The sequence below is a fragment of the Stigmatopora nigra genome, chromosome 15 (genome assembly GCF_051989575.1).
Source record: "Stigmatopora nigra isolate UIUO_SnigA chromosome 15, RoL_Snig_1.1, whole genome shotgun sequence".
In the NCBI taxonomy this organism is placed as follows: Eukaryota; Metazoa; Chordata; class Actinopteri; order Syngnathiformes; family Syngnathidae; genus Stigmatopora; species Stigmatopora nigra.
In genome coordinates, this window is record NC_135522.1 from 10003748 (window position 1) to 10024892 (window position 21145).

At 38.3% G+C, this 21145-nt stretch overlaps 2 protein-coding genes across 2 annotated transcripts in view; both read right to left on the reverse strand.

Annotated features, from left to right (window-relative positions):
• Window positions 1–17780, reverse strand: part of llgl1 (LLGL scribble cell polarity complex component 1) — a 40370-nt gene extending 22590 nt beyond the window's left edge. The window contains exons 1-5 of the mRNA XM_077734773.1: window positions 17342–17780; window positions 10841–10938; window positions 1455–1536; window positions 1216–1376; window positions 868–1014 (exon numbers count right to left, since the gene is read on the reverse strand). Of these exons, the coding sequence (XP_077590899.1) occupies window positions 868–1014; window positions 1216–1376; window positions 1455–1536; window positions 10841–10938; window positions 17342–17422 (569 nt within the window). The 5' untranslated portion in view covers window positions 17423–17780. The remainder of the gene's footprint in view (window positions 1–867; window positions 1015–1215; window positions 1377–1454; window positions 1537–10840; window positions 10939–17341) is intronic.
• Window positions 17781–18360: 580 nt separating this feature from the next.
• The window catches only part of myo15aa (myosin XVAa), a 40943-nt gene continuing 38158 nt past the window's right edge, over window positions 18361–21145 (reverse strand). The window contains exons 63-66 of the mRNA XM_077735204.1: window positions 20426–20559; window positions 20214–20347; window positions 19456–19596; window positions 18361–19358 (exon numbers count right to left, since the gene is read on the reverse strand). Of these exons, the coding sequence (XP_077591330.1) occupies window positions 19257–19358; window positions 19456–19596; window positions 20214–20347; window positions 20426–20559 (511 nt within the window). The 3' untranslated portion in view covers window positions 18361–19256. The remainder of the gene's footprint in view (window positions 19359–19455; window positions 19597–20213; window positions 20348–20425; window positions 20560–21145) is intronic.

Below are 21145 nucleotides of genomic sequence, written 5' to 3' on the forward strand. Positions count from 1 at the left end.
TGCAGTACAGTAATTACGTGACATACGAGTGCCCTGACATACAGTAACATTTAAAGCAAATATTTATCTTGAGATAAGAGAACAATTTTGATATACGAGCATATAGCAGACGCTAAAGGCTGTTCATAACATCATGGGCACTGTCTTTCTGGTCGCAACTCCCTTGTGTAATGATTAAATTTATTTTTGAGTGTGTCTGCATCGTAATCCAATTTAATTTTAATTTGTTTATGTTATGTTAGGAGTGCATTGCCGTGCAAAAAGCACCCCCACCCGCCCCTTTTAGTCCCTTTCTCTCTCCCCTCCGCAGAATCTGTCTAATTTTAGTACTATTAAAAACATTTCAGTACTATTAAACCACTCGTATGACGAATTAGAAAAAATAAAAGTTTTTTCAGTCCAATATCCTGTTTTTGGAGGGCTTTTTTTCAGACAGATGATTTTAGTTCATTCATATGGGAAACATTAATTTGAGTTACGAGTAAACCGACATACGAGCTCAGTCACGAAACGAATGAAGCTCGTATCTCGAGGTACCACTGTATATGAATTTATATTATTTCTGGAAACCAAGAGGTACTTGGAATTGCGAAGTTGACCTCACAGCCTCTCCCTTGGTTCATCATCGGCTGAAGAAGAACGTAGAACTGACACCATATCTTTAAAAATCAATGCTTACAAATATAGGGGTGTGGTCTCCAGGACATGTTGTGCCGACAGAAATTGTGACATTACAAAGCAAATATTAATTTGAACAAGATTTCTAGTGTCCAGGAAAACAGTTCATAAATTAAACTGAACTCTGATCAAAAAGAAATTTTGTTCAAGTAAATGTACCCAATGAAACCACATCAGCAACAGTCTCACCTTTGTGTCACCCGATCCTGGGGCAATGTTTGGCTGTCTTTAAGAGACAGACTAGGAAAATCCAGGAAGTACACACCCCCTCCTTCTGTTCCAACACAGAGCAAGTCACTGGACCTCAGGAGTAGAAGGACAGTCACTCTTGTGGTACTGGAATAAAAGGCAGAGATGAAAGGTGAATGTGAAATGCCAAACTGACAAACTGCACTACTTTTCAGCAGGAGGAGAAATATTGTGTAGTGAAAAAATACTTCAACATGCTTGTTTATGCAAAACATCTATACAGCCCTCATCACATTTCGCAAACGATTCCACAGGCTTACAGTAAAAATAAAAGTTGGTCATCTCTACCTGCAGCTCTCAATGCCTGGTCTTCCTGGAAGGCTATAGGTGCCTACTTCCTGTAGCATGACGACACCCTCTCTCTTAACCCCTCCCACCTGCCTAGGGGCTGTGGCAGTCAGTTCCCACAAATGAATGGTGTTGTCATCCAGAAGCGATAATAAGCGGCCCTGTAAACAGGGATAACACAAAAAAATGTAAAGGCTTATAAATACTAATATTTAAGATGTGACTGGATTTGTACTTACATGTCCTGGCATAAAGTAGATTTGTATGACTGCAGTGGTTTCATTGTGTAGTCCTGTAAACTCCACACCAGGTGCCCCATAACTGGGCAGGTCATTAAGGAAATACACCCAAAATAGTTGACAAGAATATAATGCATGACCAAATCTATTTGACTTAAATTCATCCCTCCCAGTCAAAATGAATTAAAGTATATACTACAATGAGTAGTGTTAATACTAGAACATAGCTGTAGCACATTATCATTGGATTTGACTTGGAGGGCCGCCTCACTATGTAGACAGTTAAGAGGGGTAATTGCATGATGTAAAGCCAATGAAACATACCAGTTAAATGTAATAGTAGAGGTCTTTGACGTGCCAAAGAAAGCTCATAGCAATTTCCACCACCAGCTGACGCAAATGTCTAAAAACAATAACACTGTGTATATGTAATCAAAAGCAATTTTCTTCCAAGAAGAAAAAAATGCTGCGTAAACCACTGTCTGCAATGTCAACGTGAATCTGCAGTAATGTTCTAAAAGTATTCCTATAAACACTTCAAGATTGATGCAGAATACTGTGTCTGCAAATACAGTGATACCTCTACTTACAAATAACTCTAGGTACAACATTTTCAGGTTACAACATTTTTTATATGCAAATGAGTTACTTGAGATGAGAAAAAGATCCAATTCATGAAATTGGGTATTTTTATAGACACGTTGGGCTTTATTAGCATTCCTGCCCGCATTCACTCATTATTTACACAGAAGGAAGGTGTTCCAGGTCTCCATATGTGGTTAATTAGGGTGAGGGATCCATCAATCCCCATTTTCATCATGGGTGCTCGCTTGAAAGATTCCAAATCTCATTACTGTGATTTTCTGGGGGGGACTTTATCCAATTTTGGTTGTCATGTCTGGTTTACAGCAAGTGTGTTGGGGTGAACACATCATAAAGTTGTGGCAAAAATTGTAAGTGCAAACGCCCTTGCAACACAACACAGGGTAGTGTTTCAAGAAATAGGGAAGATTGATTTTTTTAACATGTATTACATATTTAAGAGTAAATTCTTGAAATAAAAATGATATAACAACTGGATCTAACAGGATAAGTGATGTCATGTATCCAATTTCCTGAGGTCACACTTCATTCTTTGCATTCATCAATACTGAATTCTTTCATTTCCACTGGAAACCATACTTTGTCTTGCGCAAGCATTCCAGAGAACTGAAATTTTCTGTCAGCCGCTTTCAAGGTAGAAACACAAATCTGAATTATTGGTAGCTGAAGCCGGGGGTGGCTGGTGACTCAGGATTCTAGGAGAACCAGTAAGGGTAACAGGGGGACTTCACTTGGCTCGGTGTTGTCCCGCATCTAACAAATCACTCATTTTGACGAAAAACTAGAGATTTAAAACTGTAAATGCAAAGCAATATCCAGATTCTGCAGTGATAAAAATGATCTCTAAAGATTGCCAACATTATGCTCTTGGCCATGAGGCAGTCCCAAACAACAACAACATTGGCAGCCCACGCACCCTTTCTAAAATTAGTTTAAGAAGTATTTCTTTTGAAACAAGTTAGACACTAGAAGGTAAGTAGTAAGAGTCATTTGAGGATGTAAATACTTGTGTTGTTTATATGTGCATTTCGTATCTTTTGAAATGGTTGCAAAAATTCATTAACATGATCAGTGACTTCAGAAAACTGAATTTGACAAATTAGTAATATCAAAGTAATTGTTCTTTAAAATGTGTAGTAACACAACTTCCACATGCAATATTTGTTAATACCAACCCAAGAAATAGCTCTCAGTTTCAAAAGGATTGGTGACCCTTAAGACAGTCACAATGAAGAAGCATACCATTAGTACCAAATGAATGTCAAAGAGCATAAGTGTTTAAGGCATTGATTGAATAAAGAGCTACACACAATTGAAGTGTGACAACCACAAGTGGTTCAGTTCACATAATGTATCAGAATCCCCAGATGCTTCCCGGCATTAGTGATTATGTCATAGCAAGAACCTCATTTACCACAAATGCATTCAATGTGCAGTATTATGATTCAGTCATTGTCTCCTCCCAAAAATGGTGTGGATTGCCCATATCAGTAGTAAAATGTCTTGGAATTACAACAAGCATGAGCTGTATAACTACTGAGATTTTGATTTTTGATTTTGAGGGAAATGTATGCACTAAATTTGTAACAAGAGCTCATCCAAGTATTTGCAGTTTAAGTGGATCAGGCTCTATAAACCTGGGCGATAAAAAACGACAACAGTAGTTAAGTGATTGAAAATACAATTAGTGCAGAATTATCTCATGAAAAAGTAAACATGAATCGGGAGGTCTTGCCTAAACATCAGTGCTTCAAACAAAGGCAAACACAAAGCACAAAGTAATCAAACTCCAAAGTATCTGGCAATTTAGAAACATCAGCAGGGGAAAATCCTTAGAGGATGAAAACAACAGGAGCCAAAAGTAGGAGATGTCTCCCATGCATCTTATTCATCGTGGCTAACCTGTTGAAAGGCACAATGTGTCCATTGATAGGCCACTTTACTAACCCCGAAATGTTGACAATAAGGGTCTACAGTAACTCACATTTATTGGAAATCTCTCCCTCTCTCTAACATAAGTACACATACATGCACACACTCGACCAGTGAGGCAGAAACAGTGTTAGCAAGGATAAAGCGATTTCACGGTCTGAATACAGAGCAACAGAAGGCATTGTCTTCCATGCGTGCACACGCAACAAGCAACACACAGACACAAGATATGGATGACAGGAAGGAAGGATGACGCAGGAGTTTTGTATAAAGATGACGATATATATACATACACACATACACACACAGATATATATAGATATAAACATACATATACATATAGATATAAACATACATATACATATAGATATAAACATACATATACACATACACAGACACACAGACACATATATACATATATACACATACACACACACAAACGTATAGTGTAGACACTTATATACAGGCATATATATACAGTGGTACCTCTACATACGAGCAGCTCTACCTACGCTGCTTGAAATACGAGGAAAATTTCGATCAAATAATTTGCCCTAGATACGAGAAAAATTTCAAGATGAGAGAAAGCCAGGTGGCCATGGCACTGTCTTTTTTGCCACATTTATTTCGAGTATAAAATATATCTATGAGCATGGGGCGGAGCTTTGCCCCCGGGTTTTTTTGGCACCCTGACAAGCTGGCAAGTAGTCACAGAGCAAAAGTAACGGAGGCACCTGGATCTTTCCAGTCGGTGTGAGCGCGTGATCCCCAGACAGGAGCCACTCTGTGAATTTCTTTCACAGATTGTCTTTAAATGGTTTGCTGACCACAACATCCAACACCTGCAGCTGACTTGTCATTCCCCCCGGAATGATCACCAAGTCGCCATTCATCACCTTCACTTTTTTTGGCTGCATCAGACCACTAAAGTCCACAAAATCAGCATGTTCGTCTTTATTCAAAGGACCCCAAGCCGTCTGCCCCACAGAACCTTGTCCGTCAGTCCACAACAAGCTCAGTTTCCATCCAACCCTTTTGCCTCGGAGGGCAGGCTAACATGACGGTAACATATCTTCTCATTTCCAGTGGATTTTAAAATAACAGATTTCTCGCCTTTCTTGTGTACCGTGATAGGTCTTGGCATGTTAAAAAACGCAGGTGTCTGATCAGCATTGCCAATCTGATCCAGTGGGTAAGAGTGCTTTTTCCTCAAGTTGATCATGTAGCGCTGAAAGGACAACAGCCATCTCCAAAAGGACCGACATTTGCACAATTTCCTAATACCAAGCAAAACTTTTTAGATGCCTGCTGATGAATGACTGTCTCCATTAAAAACAAGAAAAACAACTCCACCCACACACGGGACAAAAAATCCACATCTAATTTGCATCATATGTCTCAACTGGGATTTGTTGTGTCCCAGTTTTTATGAGTGAAATTGATATCCTTGGCAGATATTAAGAAATGAAGCCCCAATGTTGGGAAAAAATGATACAATTCATGTCTAACATTTAATTATATGTGTAACTTTGGTTTGTTACTTCTATTATCAATGGATGCTCTCATTAGCAATGGTCCTTTTTACTCTTTTTTTTTTTTTTTAAAGAATGTGTCAAATCCGTGGCTTTGCTATCAATTTCAAAAGGGAAAACACGCAACAGGAGATAATTTTCCCAGGCAAATTTGATAGGATCCTATTTCCTATACAGTATAGGATAACATCCTGGGAAGAAAAATGAGATTCAAAAATTCTGCTGGAAACCAAGAAAACATTACATCCACCTTCACCCACTCAGAAATCTATCACAAGAAAAATCCAGCTTTTCAACAGCTCTGTTTCAAGAATTATTTGAATTATTTTCACTGTCAGTGTCCCAGCACAACATCCAGAAGTTTGTGTAATTATTAGCTCGTCCTCAGGATCAACATTTGGTATCTTTTAACCACACACACACCCACACAGATACACACGCACACGCGTTAAGGTACAGCCAAAGGCAACAATTCCTAGTCACAACATGAAGCATTTGGGTAAACCAAACAAAGTTGCTTCATGTGCTGAAATTCTAATTTTTAAAGTCCTTTGGTCAGAGCACTTCATCCCAGGCAACTGCACTGGTTGTCGTGGAAACCAATTCAAAAGCTCTCTTTATTAAGACAAGACTGAGCAACAAAGCTCTTACTCACACGATCTACACAAACAGGCACACACACACACACAGGGAAGGTTAACCCAGGGCACACATTCCACGACAGGAGACCGGAGTTCTCGACATTGCACCGTAGCCCCGACACATTATCTCTCTTCTTCCCCCTTAGCCTCAACATATAGAACCACACATAAAGGACAATAAAAACTATACATGTATTGTCCAACTCTGACCCGCAGACTGCAGTTGAAGCAGAAACTTTGTGCTGTAATATGACTCAGTCTTTGTGAACACATAACTTTTATAGTGTGCATTGGAACAAGAGGAGACAAATGGCAAGTTTACAATATCATAAATTCTGTAATGTTTCACTTAGGTAGGAAACATTCCCACTAGTATTATTTTGACAGATACACAGCAATTTTCCCAGGTAGGTGCCTCTCAATTCTAGCAATAGTGTACAAAGCTCTGTTAAACTGTAGAACAAGTATACCAGAACAGGCCTTCAGGTCAAACCCTTGTCAAAGAATAGGCGAATGTATGCAAACGCCACCTACAAAATAAATAAAGCAGTTTCTGAAAAAAATCTGTATATGTATATATGTATAATGTAGACCAGACATGGCCATGATAAATAAAAAAAAGCTAATTAGGATCACCCCTATTTTTTCTACTATACGTAGTACATGTCTGTGACAATACAATATCAAGAAGTATAGATATTAAATGTTAGCAGATTATATGCATAGTTAAATACTGTTGTGTATTTATACTATTTAAATCAAATGTATATATAATAAATGTATAAATAATGTAAGTACTAGCAATAGTTCTCTGTTTAATCTTAATCTACAAAATTACAATGACACCGGTGCAGTACGATTTTAGTGAGATTTTTATTACATTTTTCAGATTTGTGCGCTTCGGTGGGAGGTTTTTCTACAAATATAGATTTGTACAAGGACATGAAACTGTCAAGATGATTGCACAAATTCGATGGCTATGACCATGTTGTCATAAATCTCTGGGACAGTTCTTCGATAGAGCACGCAGGTCACAATGATATCTTGCCGATTTCTTAAAGTCCGAAGACAACGTCCTTCATCCTCGTTGCTATCATTGTTTTGTGGGATATCCAACTTCCACCCTTTTCCTCCTCAGTATCTAGCCGTCTTGTCCACCCAGAGGGCTCTATTTTGGGATAAGACCGACAGCATCCGCCCAGAGTTTACGCTTCTTATCGTAAATGGCATTGTTCCCCTTGGCGCAGCCATTCTTTTACGGCTGAATTTTTCCTCTTCGGCGCTGAATTGAGTGGAAGTCCACTGTCTTCAGTGGGAACGTTGACATTTTTATAATTTTTTTTAATTTGGATACATAATCTAATATAGAGCAACAGACTGAATGTGAAGTAGTGAGGTATGACAGTAACGTAGATAACCACTTCTGATAAAAGTCAGAAGGTAATTGGTTGGTTTGCTACAGTGGCCTAAGAGAGTGAGTGATCTTTGCCACATTTTCATTTGATATGGTAGATTAACTGTGTTGTATCACTTAAAAGTCACTGAAAAATATGTACTGTAGATTTAAGACCCAACATCTCTTCCAAACATGTTGTCCTCTACTGACTACACTACACCTCAGATTGGGTGCCAGTTGAGGATGTGCTCCCCTTTCGCCAGCTGGCATTGGCTCCAGCAACCTGAAAGCCTGACAAGGATAAGCAATGTTAAAATGAATACTTCAGTTCAAAACTTCTCAAGACACAATATTGTGACCCAACTGTGGTTCTCTTTCCTTTGGACATTTTCCCTTTGTTTTGCCTATAATACTATGTGATTAAATCCAAATATTGTTGTAATATGTCATGGGGTATGCAGGTGGGTCCTGGTAGCTACTGACTTGCTTTACACTTCTGAAGACTGCAGTCTATTGCATCAAAATGACTCATTTTGAAGTTGTCCAGATTCCCTGTGGGCGCACATTTCCGCAGCTTTGCATGCTTTGCCGTCTGTGCTGACTTTCCAAAAATTCCAGGAACAGCTGGGACTCTTACAGAACGAGAAAGACCTGTCTGGGTTTTGCTGTTTCAGTCATTTGTCACTCATGTAGTTTTTCTATGGTGCAACAATATATTTGCATCACTGTATTACATCATTTCTCATTCAATCACTCTCTGACTCCATCCAAATGCCTGGTACCACCAGCTCGAAACCACCCCACCCCCCTCTCCACCCCCCCCCCCTTCTCAGACACTAAAAGCTGCATTTCTAAAAGCTGATTCTCGTGTGTAATGAAACACATATACAAACAACTTTCCACACAATGATAAAGGAATGCATATTGGCCAAATAACCCAGCAGTTGCTATGCACAGACACTGGCTTGTTGAAAAAACCTTTTAACTTGCTGCAGAGCCGGAATATGCAAGACCATCGATAAATGGGAGAAGAAACTATACAACTCAAATACTACATTAGACTTGTCCATATAAAATAGATCCTGTTCTAAAATTCCTTAACCTAAACAAAGGTAAAAAAGAAAAATGAAATATAGGCTTAAATGGTTACCAATTAACCATAAAACCACTGCAGTAATGGTGCCAGTTTTCACCACCACACAAAGATCAACACATCAGTTATGTCACAAGGAAAGAATTTGGTAGGGTGCTACAAACCTTTAGCCACAAGCAAATCAACATATTTATGGGATTCGAAAATACCCTGAGTAAAATTCCATATGGGATGATTATGTTGTATTTGTAGTCCAATATTAATGATAATGACCCTAGTCAACGTTTCATCAGCATGCAAAGAAAACTGGACTATACTACACCACTCATAAAATTGCGACAATGACCTGTTATAACAAAGGAAATGTTATAAATTTATACTGCTGACCTACAAAACATGGAACGGCCTTTGACCAATATACAAATGAATTTGTTTGGGCCATACAAAACCACCAACACCTCTTAAATCATCTGGAACTGGTTTGTTGTGTATTCTAAGAAGGGGGAAAAAAAGTAGGGCAAGGCAACATTCTACTATGTCGCTCCTCACCAGTGGAACAAAATACCTGACATCTGAGGTGTGCTCAAAATTTCCGGTCTTCTAAACCACAGCTAAAACACTATTGTTTATGAGAGTGTACGCCTAACTTTACTGGCATTAATGGTAATAGAGTTCCAATCATGTTTTTTTCCCAATCCTGCTCTTCACAGGTATTACTGTCAATGGCAGCCAATGAGTTAACTTATATGCTCCTATGAAATCAAGTCAATGCTTTTTAGAACCCATAATCCTCAAAGAGATCCAAAAAGATTTGACAAACAACATTTATAGTAAAATATTAACAAATCAATTTCTTAAGTGATTCATTTATTCATTCATTCATTCATTTTCTGAACCATTTGATCCTCACGAGGGTCACAAGGGGTGCTGGAACCCATCCCAGCTGACTTCTGGCCAGAGGCAGGGTACACACTGAATCGGTGGCTAGCCAATCACAGGACACGAGGAGACAAACAACCATTCATACTCACACTCATACATAGGGGCAATTTAGAGCGTCCAATCAGCCTACCATGGATGTTTTTGGAATGTGGGAGGAAACCGGAGTACCCGGAGAAAACTCACACCAGCCCGGGGAGTAGATGCAAACTCCACACAGGGTAGCCAACCTGGATTCAAACCAGGATCCCAGAGCTGTGAGGCTGATGCTCTTACCACTTGGGACACCAGTCCGTACCGTAGTGTTGCACTGATGCCGATTGTATTATCAGTAATGAGACAGTACTAAAATAATATCATCGGTATTAGGGCGTACAAAGGAATATTGTGCCAACGCTATATATTAAGTATATTCAAAGTCACAAGTTTTTGAGACACTGAACTATTCAGTCGGATAACAAAAAACTTTGACCACAGGTGTACTCTCCGAGATCTAGCTACCAACAAGTAGTCTTCCTACCAAAGTTGGGAGCTAGCTATGCATCGCATGAAAGATGCCCAATCATGTGGCGTCTAATTGTCCTTCTGCTGTGGATAGAAATGATGTTATCAGTAGCAGACGTTCAATCCATATGAAGCAGGAGGGGTCCACTAACTGCTCCCGTCAATGGCTGCCAGTGTCGCAATGTTCTTCTTTTGGCCAAGATGCATCCAAACACCAATTAATTTGTCACTAATAGACATTCAATAGATTTAAAGTAGAAGGGTGGCAAATGAATTTGATGTCTAGCACAACCAGTGGCAGACAATGAGTTAAGCATTGTCAGACAAAGCATTGTCAAACAAAGCAATGACAACAATTACTTTACTGTCAAATGAGTAAACCGTAATTTCCATTAAAAGAAAAAAAAATTAAACATTTTTTAAAATGTGGTATTGATGCAGAAGTTAGAATGAATATCAAGCAGACAAAAACATGTTAAAACAATAAAATGATACTTGCAAAACCAAATGATCATCAAGACAATGTTTTTTTAGGTCACTTAAGTCTGATCTCTCACGACATGAACAAAAGATGGAGAAACAAAACACATTTGCATAAAATATATACACACACACACACACACAATAAAACTGAAAACTGGTTATACTTATAACAAACACATTTGGCAGCTTATCATTAGACTTAGCCATTCCTACCTCCCACATGAACATGTTGGATGCAACAGCTTAATGTTGAGAAAGGATACACTTTAAGGGCTCCTGCCTTTGTACCGATAGCCATGAGTTGCAGCACAGGGTCGTAGGCCAACGCGCTGGGCTGATGTGGGAATCCATGTTCCACCGTCTGTCAAAGTGACACTCAGTGTGAGGACAATGAACAGACAATTTTATAGTCATCTTTTCACAAATGGTGAGAAAACAACACATTAAATAACAGAGGTAGATGACCAAGAAGAAACTGTCAACCGGGCCACACACACAATACAGTTATAGAAGCCCCATTGCATTAAATTTAAGGCAAGAAATTGTGTCTCTCACAGATTTGGAGAGTCTGAAACAGAATGCACACCCTCCAGTGTCTGAGTGTGTTTACACAGGTCAGACTAAGGCGTCTAAATGGGAGGACACCCTCAATAAAGTTGGAGAAGAATTCACATAATTGGCAGCATTGCTTTATGAGCGATGCTCTGCAAACATTGTTTAATTGAATCCATACAAATTTTGAGTTACTCCTTGTAACCCCAGACTACACAGCTGGGAAAGAATTTAGCTGTGCAAACGAAGAAGTGTTTTGATGGAAAATTACTATAAAGAATGTCTCTGATCCAGTTACGCGATTGTAAATGGGGTCGATCACGACATTTTCAGGGAATCTGATTGGGGTCTTCTGTATTTTTATTTTTAAGTGTCAATTCCGCAGATGGAATTGACGGCAATAGACATCCAATAAATTTCCATGCAATGATCATCCAACGGCAGTCAAACATGAACAATGAATGCCAACATTCCTAGTTAAAATGGACTTGTTGTCTTCAACAATCAATGATAATGAATGAGATAATACCAAAATAGCACCATTTACCACATTGGATGACATTTTTTAATATAAGTTCATGCAAAACAAAATACTTCGCCAAATTGCCAAATTAGAAAGTTATTTTAGCCTTTGTTGAAACTAGTACTGTTGTACAAGTAACCATTTTATATGGATGTTATGTTGGGAAAGCATTATTCAAATTTAATTCCACAGAATTTGATCAGAACTCGGTATCTGCAAATCCTCAAAATCAGCTGACTCAGATATGCATGCACAAAATGTGATCAAGACATTCCTAGCTTTTTCAATGACCAAGCGTTTGGAGAGCACTTATTTGATTTTTAGAAAGGAAGTAAAACATAAACAGGGTGTGCAATGTAAACACAGGCGTGCAGTAACACTCCTGTTGAAAAACATCTCTGCGTTAGTTGTGGCAGCTGGTGTCCAATGTTCAAAAGTAATGCATGAGACTGTGTGTGTCACCACAAATAACAAACACTTCATGGTGCAGGAAGACGATTACCAAATAAATAAAATGTTAGAAGTATCTTAAATAAATTGAAAATGTAAAAACAACTCATAGTTCATTTATACGTATTTGTGGTAGACATGCGTGATAAAATGAAAAGAGTAATTATTGCCAAATCATTTTTGTCAACTAAAACAAAAATACACATTTTCAATAAAAGTATGAAACTATAAAGTCAAAATACACCACCCAAACACCACAAAGAACGGGGGTGCCTATGCGACGTGAACACTTGTTCCAAACTAGAGGTAAGATATGGCGGGGGAAAAAAATCCAATTTTCTATTTTACCTTAACCCTGACCTCGAGTCGGGAACAGGAAGGATAATATAAGATAACGTTGAGTAAAACCTGTCTTTTGTAACTAAGGTAAACAAGACTGTATAAATATTTACATCTTTTATATGATAATATTTGATGAACATCACTTTTGTGCAGCTGTTTAAATGCCTGCTCAGTGTCGAGGTGCCGGCCTTTTTGTTGTCATATGAAAGCAAAGCGCCACATTGACTACATTTGGCGAAGCCAACGCAGGTTTCACTAGCATATTCAACAATTAATTTTAAGCATTTTTTTTCTTTTCAGTTCTTCTGTTTCTAGTTTATCCTTAACTTCTTGCTTCTCCATATTGGGAATATACCAGGTCAAAATAGATGAAGATTTGAGGGAAATATTAAGAGGGTGGCGTTCATGTGACGTGAGCAGATGTATTTTATAAGAGGTATTCCTTAGTTAAGTATCCACGCCTCATTTTAGAATACAGTGTTCCCTCGGTTATCGCGGTTAATGGGGACCGGGACCACCCGCGATAAGTTCAAAAATGTTTAATTCGAATTTAATTCCCCAAAAAATAATATTTTTTTTATTTTATACACCATATAGAATACGGGTAGAGAGTGAAATTCATGTTATAACAAAAAAACTGTAAAATATGTTGTTTCAATGTAATATTTGTATTTTTATTTTTTTCCCAAAAAAATCAGCGAAGCTGAGTCCGCGATAGCTGAACCGCGAAGTAGTGGGGGAACACTGTACATTTTTATGAACATATATCTGTTTTTAAAAAGTCAGCGAGAGAGAAAACATCATTTTAGCATACTTTTTTTTCAGCGAGAGAAGCCCAGCCAGACCAGACTCAAACCCTAAGTAGTGATTGACATTTTCGGCATGAAAGTGAAAGGACTATAACACAGCCAGAATTGAGAGATTATGAGATGCAGGACAACATCGAGCCTACCCACTAAAAGATCCAAGTGAAGTGTCCGTGTCTTGTACTTTATCTGTACTTATGAACGCACGTGAGGCACACAGAGAGCAAACGCGATTGACTGAACCACGGCAGCGCTCAACATATCCTCCTAATCCCTCAAGCCTGCAGGTAGAGATTTAAATTACCAGCCAACAGTCTTAATTCTCTCTCTAACATGTATACAGCATGACGCAGAAGAGGTTATTGATTGGTTAACATAGGGGATGATGTCATGGTAACCCAGTAAGTGATATTTTTACAGGGTAGGGCTCTTCTAAACAAAGACACGGAAAGGATATTTTTCTTTTTTAAAACATCCTTTAAACACTTCTTGAGAATTTCCCTAACCATTTCAACCTGCTCTCCTTATTTGATGACAGCCTGTAATTATTTTATTGTTTGATATCAAGGAGTATCCCCATTGCACGCAAGTGTTATGAAAATGATCCAAAAATATCAAACTTGTTAACTTGGGTTAAAATGGGTTGAGTTCATTCAACTCTTTTTTTATTTTTTTAATTTTTTTAAATGGCCATGTGAGGTAAATTTACTTTGTTTCTTTTTGTGAGGCGGAATATAGTCTGCTTGCTAATAGTCATGTCTTCAGTTTATTTTACTTATTATTAATTTATAATAAAAATGCATGTCAACATTTCTGCAGGTTTGATTATTCATGACTTTTCAGAGTGAAGTTGATCGTTTTTGCACAACAGAACGACAAAAAGTTTTTTAAATCATCAGATATTAGATTATTTTTTTTTAAGTTAGGTAACATAGTTACTTTCATAATTGAATAACGAGGAAAGCAATTTATTTACTTATACACAGAAGTTTGAATTTTAAAATTTGAACAAAAGATGTGATAGTTATCCTGATAATTATCGCTATGATTCGTTTTTCGTGATATTAATTTTTGTCAAATCTCCCTGGCCTAATTTTGTGGTCTACATTTGGAGTTGAAAAATGTATTTTAGTCAGGGGTTTTTATTAAACCATATCTCCTCAGCTGTTAGATGCCACACCCTTTAGTCATGCTCTCTTACAGTCACACTATGACCAGGTGGTTGAAACTGCCAAAAACTCTTTCACTAATCACATTTGACGCCATCATTTCAAAATACCTGAATTTGGAAGGCACACAAGCAGAGCTGGACTGTCTGAAAAGCAGTAATTGAAAAGCACAGATCTAAAGGAAATCAAGTTTACTTTAAGTGCATTTCTTACTAAAATCATAGGTCACATTTAGTTACCCATTACTGTTATAGATGCTACATATGATATAACTGAACCTCATTATATAATATCAGGAGTTACTGGTGTCAGGTAGAATTCTAAATAATTTCACCTCCAAATGTCTTATGCTAAAAGGACACCTTTTCCAAAATTCAAATCAATTTGTGATATATGTAAAATGAACCAAACAAACTAAGTATACTCCCTATCCTTCTGTGGAATCAGTCAGGTATCAAAGGTATCAATGTATCAGACAATTTTAATGTTAATGTTTCACACTACATTAATGTTCAACTTTTCTTTTACGCTTGTAGGTCAGCTAAACTTAAAGATAAACTTACAACACGATTATTTTAATTCAAGAAAGACATAACGTTAAAATAATATTTTTAAACACTGCATTGAACATTTGAGGGTGATAATGATTTTTAGATGTTGACAATAGTTCCTTCCATTTTATGCATTTGGAAGTCCCAACAAAAAATTGATCGCCATTATGACTTTTTTTCTTTAAATGGCCCTGAAGGTATTAAATTGACTAAACCACAAAATTAAAAGTGAAGGATCCTTACTTTAATGTATCAGTGAACGCATTCAAGACTATTTTAATACAAAAGAAATGTTTATTTGGTCGAAATGTTTGTAAATTATGTATTTAACGTAAATCAACCTGTGCGGTTACACTATGTGTGGGCTGCACATTACAAGTGGCACATTGGACAGACTGAGAGAAGACAAATTCGGGTTCAAGGCCTTCAGAAATCTCAGGTAGGTTGTTTATGCACAGAGAAAGTGCAACTGATATGTATGACATTGAATACAATCCAGACTGATGCAACGTTCTTTTGTGCCCTAAACAATGACATAGAAAAAGCTTTGCAGGGAGTGACGTGATTTTTCAACAGAACTCGAAATAAAAGCAATATCAGGTGATGTTTGGAAACCCAAGCAAGTATTACATCCAGCAGAGACCACCTATTGTATATACCAACTAGATTATTACTGCCACTTTAGAAGTATAGTAGAATTGTTCCCGCAATGGTAAGACAGTAAGTTGGAGATTTGCGACATGTGAATTTTGGTGATGAATGATGGAGAAATGTGTGTTCATAACGCATTGTCAAAACTGTTCGATGTGATAGTAAATGTCTTCCAATTTCATATACTTGAGGGGGAAAAAACATCATTTGGCCATAATGGTTCCATTCACTGAATCTAGATATAAATTTTGCAAGCCGTTATATCACTGAAAACCCAATATGTAAGATTAGAGAAAAACACAGAATAACTTTTAAATTCAGGTAAACACTCAGGAATGAAAATACGAGGGCATAAAAAGGAAATAACTAGTAGTGTGGAGACGCTAAACTTTTCAAGTCGACATTGATACTAAAAAATACTAAAAAAAAATAAAAATAGAGGACAATGTAAAACTATCCTAAAACATAAATACTATAAAGAGTAGTGCAAAATCAGATTTACCCTATAGCAACAAATTTCTGGTCACCTAATGCTAAAACAAAGATAAATTAATAAAATTAATGTCACTGACTAAAATTTAAGGGGAATGCTATGCAACAGATTTAAACAACTTGATTAAATATAATACAACAGTTCCTTTTTTGTCTGTGTAGAAACTACATCACAAACTTTAATGACCTGTGTACCGACACTTTTTTCCAACCAAATAGCGTATCCGGGTGCAACGATTCAATATCGACACTTCAATACTTTTCAACAGTTTTGACAAGTTTTGCGAGCAAATGCATTATTGGCATAAGATGCTTTTGCAATTTGAAAAAAATGCTTTTAAATTGTTTATGGAGAAACGTTTTTGTTTTGTTATTCCTCAGCTAATGAAAATGCCGGCCCGGTGGGTGGGGGATTAGCGTATCGGCGTCACATTAGGGGACCCGGGTTCGAATCCAGGTCAGCCCACCAGTGCCGAGTTTGCATGTTCTCCTGCGTGGGTTTTCTCCGGGTACTCCGGTTTCCTCCCACATTCCAAAGACATGCATGGTAGGCTAATTGGACACTGAATTATCGCAAAGTAGGAGTGTAAGCGTGAATAGTTGTTTGTCTCCTCGTGCCCTGTGATTGGCTTGCTACCAAATCAGATGGGATGGACTCCAGCACCCCCCGCAACCCTAGTGAGGATAAAGCGGTTTAGAAAATAAAATGAGATCTTCCAAATGATTAGGCTTTGGGAGAACACAAGAACCTACCATAACTCAAACAAACTAATCGATTTGAAGACTTACAGTAAGATAAATTAGTTTTTAACACTGAAGCAAAAACATGGAACGTTTACGCACTACAGTGCCGCGTGAAAGAGATTCAACACTCCTTAATCTAGGATAGCTAATCTGCAACGATGGCAATAATCCTAATCGGAGTTACTGTTGGCGATCTTCAAATCAATTCAATGTTGTTAATGTGGGACACGGGCCTTTGGCCAATTAACACGCCGACCAAACAAGTGAAACCAGCACCCAAGTTATATCAACAAAGCGCCCCTGCTTGATCTACAACACAATCGTTCCGGATCCTTTTTGTTGTTAAAAGATCGCGAACCAGGAAAAAAAAACGTCGAAAACGCGAGGAATGCAAACAGAGATCCTGACTTGCTCCATTCAACCGATACTTGGAAGAACACTAGCAGTAGTTTCGGAGAGGCGGTGTCTTGTCCCGTCACTTTACCTTGTTGAAGGCGAAAAGCTCCTGTTTTATCTTCTCCCTCTGCGGATCGGTGCCCTGCCGACGAAATCTAAACTTCATCATTTTGAAGCCGGGTTGATGGGCGCAAAACAGGGGCAAGAACGCGAGGGGAGTAGGTATCACCCGGGCTGGGCGGTGTAGTCGGACGCGGCTAAACTAGCGTACTAGCTTGCCGGCTAGCCCGTGCGGGGTGAGCGCGAGGCTTACGAGGCTGCGACGCTACAGCGGGTTGCGGTACTTCTCTTTTCAGTCCGTCTGGACCGACTCGGCTCGGGGAAGGTTTTGACCACTGCTCCCCCTTCTCTCGGTTCACACGGACCCCCTTTGTTGGCAGCCAATGAGAGCGAGGAAATCTGGGGGCAATTACTCAGCGACGCCCACACAGGCAAAAACACAGTGGTAGTGTTGGGTTTGTGGCACAGAATGCACCGCGCAGAAGTACTTCCTGTTAAAGTCCATTGCCAGGCGTTGAAACGGCATGTCATGATAAATAAAATGAACCTTAACATTCTAAAGTTCAGTGATAAAAGAACTGATTCACCTTTTTGATTTGCAAAAGTAAATTTGATCATTTGAAAGATAGTAGTCACTTCTTTGGAAAGTTATTCAAAAGTTGACACTTATTTAATGAACCATTTACAGGGTGACTGACTGTTTCAGTCATAAAAAAAGAAATTGTATGTTTATATGCATATTTATAAGTAATTAAATTTGCTACATTCTTTCAAGTCGTTCATTATTTATATTGTTTTTATATAGTTATATAATATATACCCATGCCAAGGGGCGATTTAGAGTGTCCAACAAGCCTCTGAATTCATGTTTTCATGCCACTTATCCCCACAAGGGTCGCGGGGGTGCTGGAGCCTATTCCAGCCAAACCGAGGTAGCAGTTGGGGGACACTCCAAAGTGGATCAGAGATGCACCTAAATATAAGTAGTTGAACACATTAATTCATTCATTTTCAGTACCGCTTATCCTCACAAGGGTTGCGGGGGGTGCTAGAGCATATTCCAGCTGAGTTCGGGCACCAGGCCATTGACGCCCATAATTGTTGGCCAGCCAATGACGACACAAGGACACGGATGCATGTTTTTGGGATGTGGGAGGAAACCGGAGTACCTGGAGGAACCCCATGCAAGCCCGTACTCAGACACTTTACATTGCATTCGTCATACACTCCAGACCAGTAGATGGTGACAAAGAGCCAATGTTGTCCTGGGGCAGTCTGGCAAGTGCAGGGTAACCTTAATTGAGGTGTAAGTGTGATGTGGTGCATATATTAGGAGGTCCAGAGATAAAATATTATTATTTTTTGAATAATTGTTGAAATTAGGTGTTGATGTGAATAGATAAAACAACAACATATTGACCCAAACGTTTTTTAAACATAGAATTGTCTAAAGTATTTCACTACTATGTTATGAAGTAGATATCAAATATCTAAATACTAAAAAGAGAGGTAGATTCAGTATATTCAATAGACATGGGGGAAAAATATATGTGCTACAGCAGGGGTGGCCAAACCGGTTTTCGAGGGCCACTGTGGGTGCAGGTTTTTGTTCCAACCAATCCAGCACAGGCACTTTGACCAATGAGATTTGTGCAGAAAACAAGAAGCATCTGACTGCAATCCACTGATTGCACTTGTAGGACACCAGATTGGTGAAAAGGTGTCCTTTAGAATGGCTTGGAATGAAAACCCACACCCACTGTGCCCCTGCACTACAATTGTGTGTTTATGGTTATTCCATTTTGGTATTGTATGTAGTATTTCTGTCTTAAAATGTCATATACCATGACATCACAACTTTATTTTGTGAAGATTTTGGCTTTTATACATGAAAAAATGCATTACATCATGCCAAGCAGGTCTTATGTTATGTTTTTTTTATGCTATAGTAGTGTGATTTCGCTTGGTGGCAAAGTGAGTCTCTTTTCTCTGGCAGAAAGCATGTTCTCCATATGCATGGCAACGACTCTACATAGCTCAAGGCCCTGAAAAACACATCGTATAAAGAATGTTAGTGATAAAATTTAAAAAAAAAACAATTCTCAAGAATGACAATGAAACAAGTATACATTTAACAAACACCTGCTCGAGCTGAAGCTGTGTTATGCGTTGGTTGAGCAAGTCTCCTAACATTATCTCAACATATGGGTAACTTGAGCCTGATGTTGGTCTCTGGGTGCGAGTCGACTGGACCTCTTTTAAAGGAAATCGCACCATGGCCTCCTAACCGATATAAAAACAAAAGCATAGAACAGTGCACAATTATATTAAAATGTACAGTAGAAACTGAAAATTGTGAAAAATGTTTTTTTAAGAACGGAATAAAAGCTTGTTTAGTAATTAATGTAAGTAATTTATTGTTATTAAAGATGACAATAGTTATTTTGCTATATGAATCAGGCTGATCTGATTTGTTTATATAGGCATGTGACTAAAATACCGAGTACTTCTTGTCCATGACTGACATTAAATCTAATTTCTCATCTCATTTTCTGAACCACTTTATCGTCATTAGGGATGCAGGGGGTGCTGGAGCCTATCCCAGCTGTCTCCTGGCCAGACACAAGTGACACCCTGAATTGGTGGCCAGCCAATCGCGTATTTTCGTATAATTTAATCTGGTCAGCCCAAAACAGCACAGCAATCGAATAGAGGGGGCCAAATGCTATGTTTTAATGTATTTCTCACTCTAGTTTAAGAGTTGAGCAACAAAATCCCATTCAACACATTCTATTACTCAAATTAGATTGATTCATAAGACAACTCAAGTAACACTTCATCAAATTGTGATGTCTGTTTAAGTTTGTTGTGTGTGTGTGTTGTGTGTCAGCATCACATACGTGAGTGTCTTTATTAAGGAAGTGAAGTCCATTAAGATTCACAGCCAGGATACATGGAGCCTTGATGGAGGCCGAGCTAGAACTCTGGATGTAGAAGAAGGAAGAACCAAACATGGGAAAGGGACTCACCAGACCTGAGGGCAAGACATAGAGATTCACTTACAACAGATCTACTACTACTACTACAAAGCTGCTGTAAACTGCTGTCTTACCAAGAAACTGTGCACAGGCCTGGTGTGGGGTTAAATGCTGGACTTTCTGCATATGTTGAGTTATCATACTGAGCCACTGCTGTGGATTTTGTTTGCTGTACAATTTTGATGGAATATACTCCTGCAGCTCATGTCTGTTGCACAACACATACACAAAAACTAGTATAAAATATGAAATAGTAACTTAATGTGCATGCTGCTTTTAAAGACTGAAGTCCCGTCATGTTCTTCTTCTTGTGGACAGTACCTTTAAGACCTACTGCTCTGTAATTTGTGAATCAATTGTCTTGAAAATTGGTATCTACTTAGTACAGGCAAATATCTATAATTCCTCAGAACTCGATTTTTTATTTTCTGTACCAGGGCTGATTGATGGAAGAATTATTAGCCAGTAAAAGGTAGCCAGCTATGAAGTAGGAATTTGCTAGTAGAGGGCAGGACAAACGTACTTTTTTATGATTCATGCTCTTTACTGCAAAGGCAGGCATGTAAAAAGCAAGAGTTGAAAACAATAATTGTCTTATCATTTTCAACTCTTGCTTTTTACATTTATGGACTTTTTGAGACACAAAAATACTAAACAAAAAAACAGAAGACCTAGAATACGTTGCCATTTTTAGGCTGTATATAGAACAAAAACATGTTTTGATAGATATTATCAAATAGACCGCTGAAAATCTGATTTGGTGTGTTTAAATATTCACAGTGTAACACTGCATA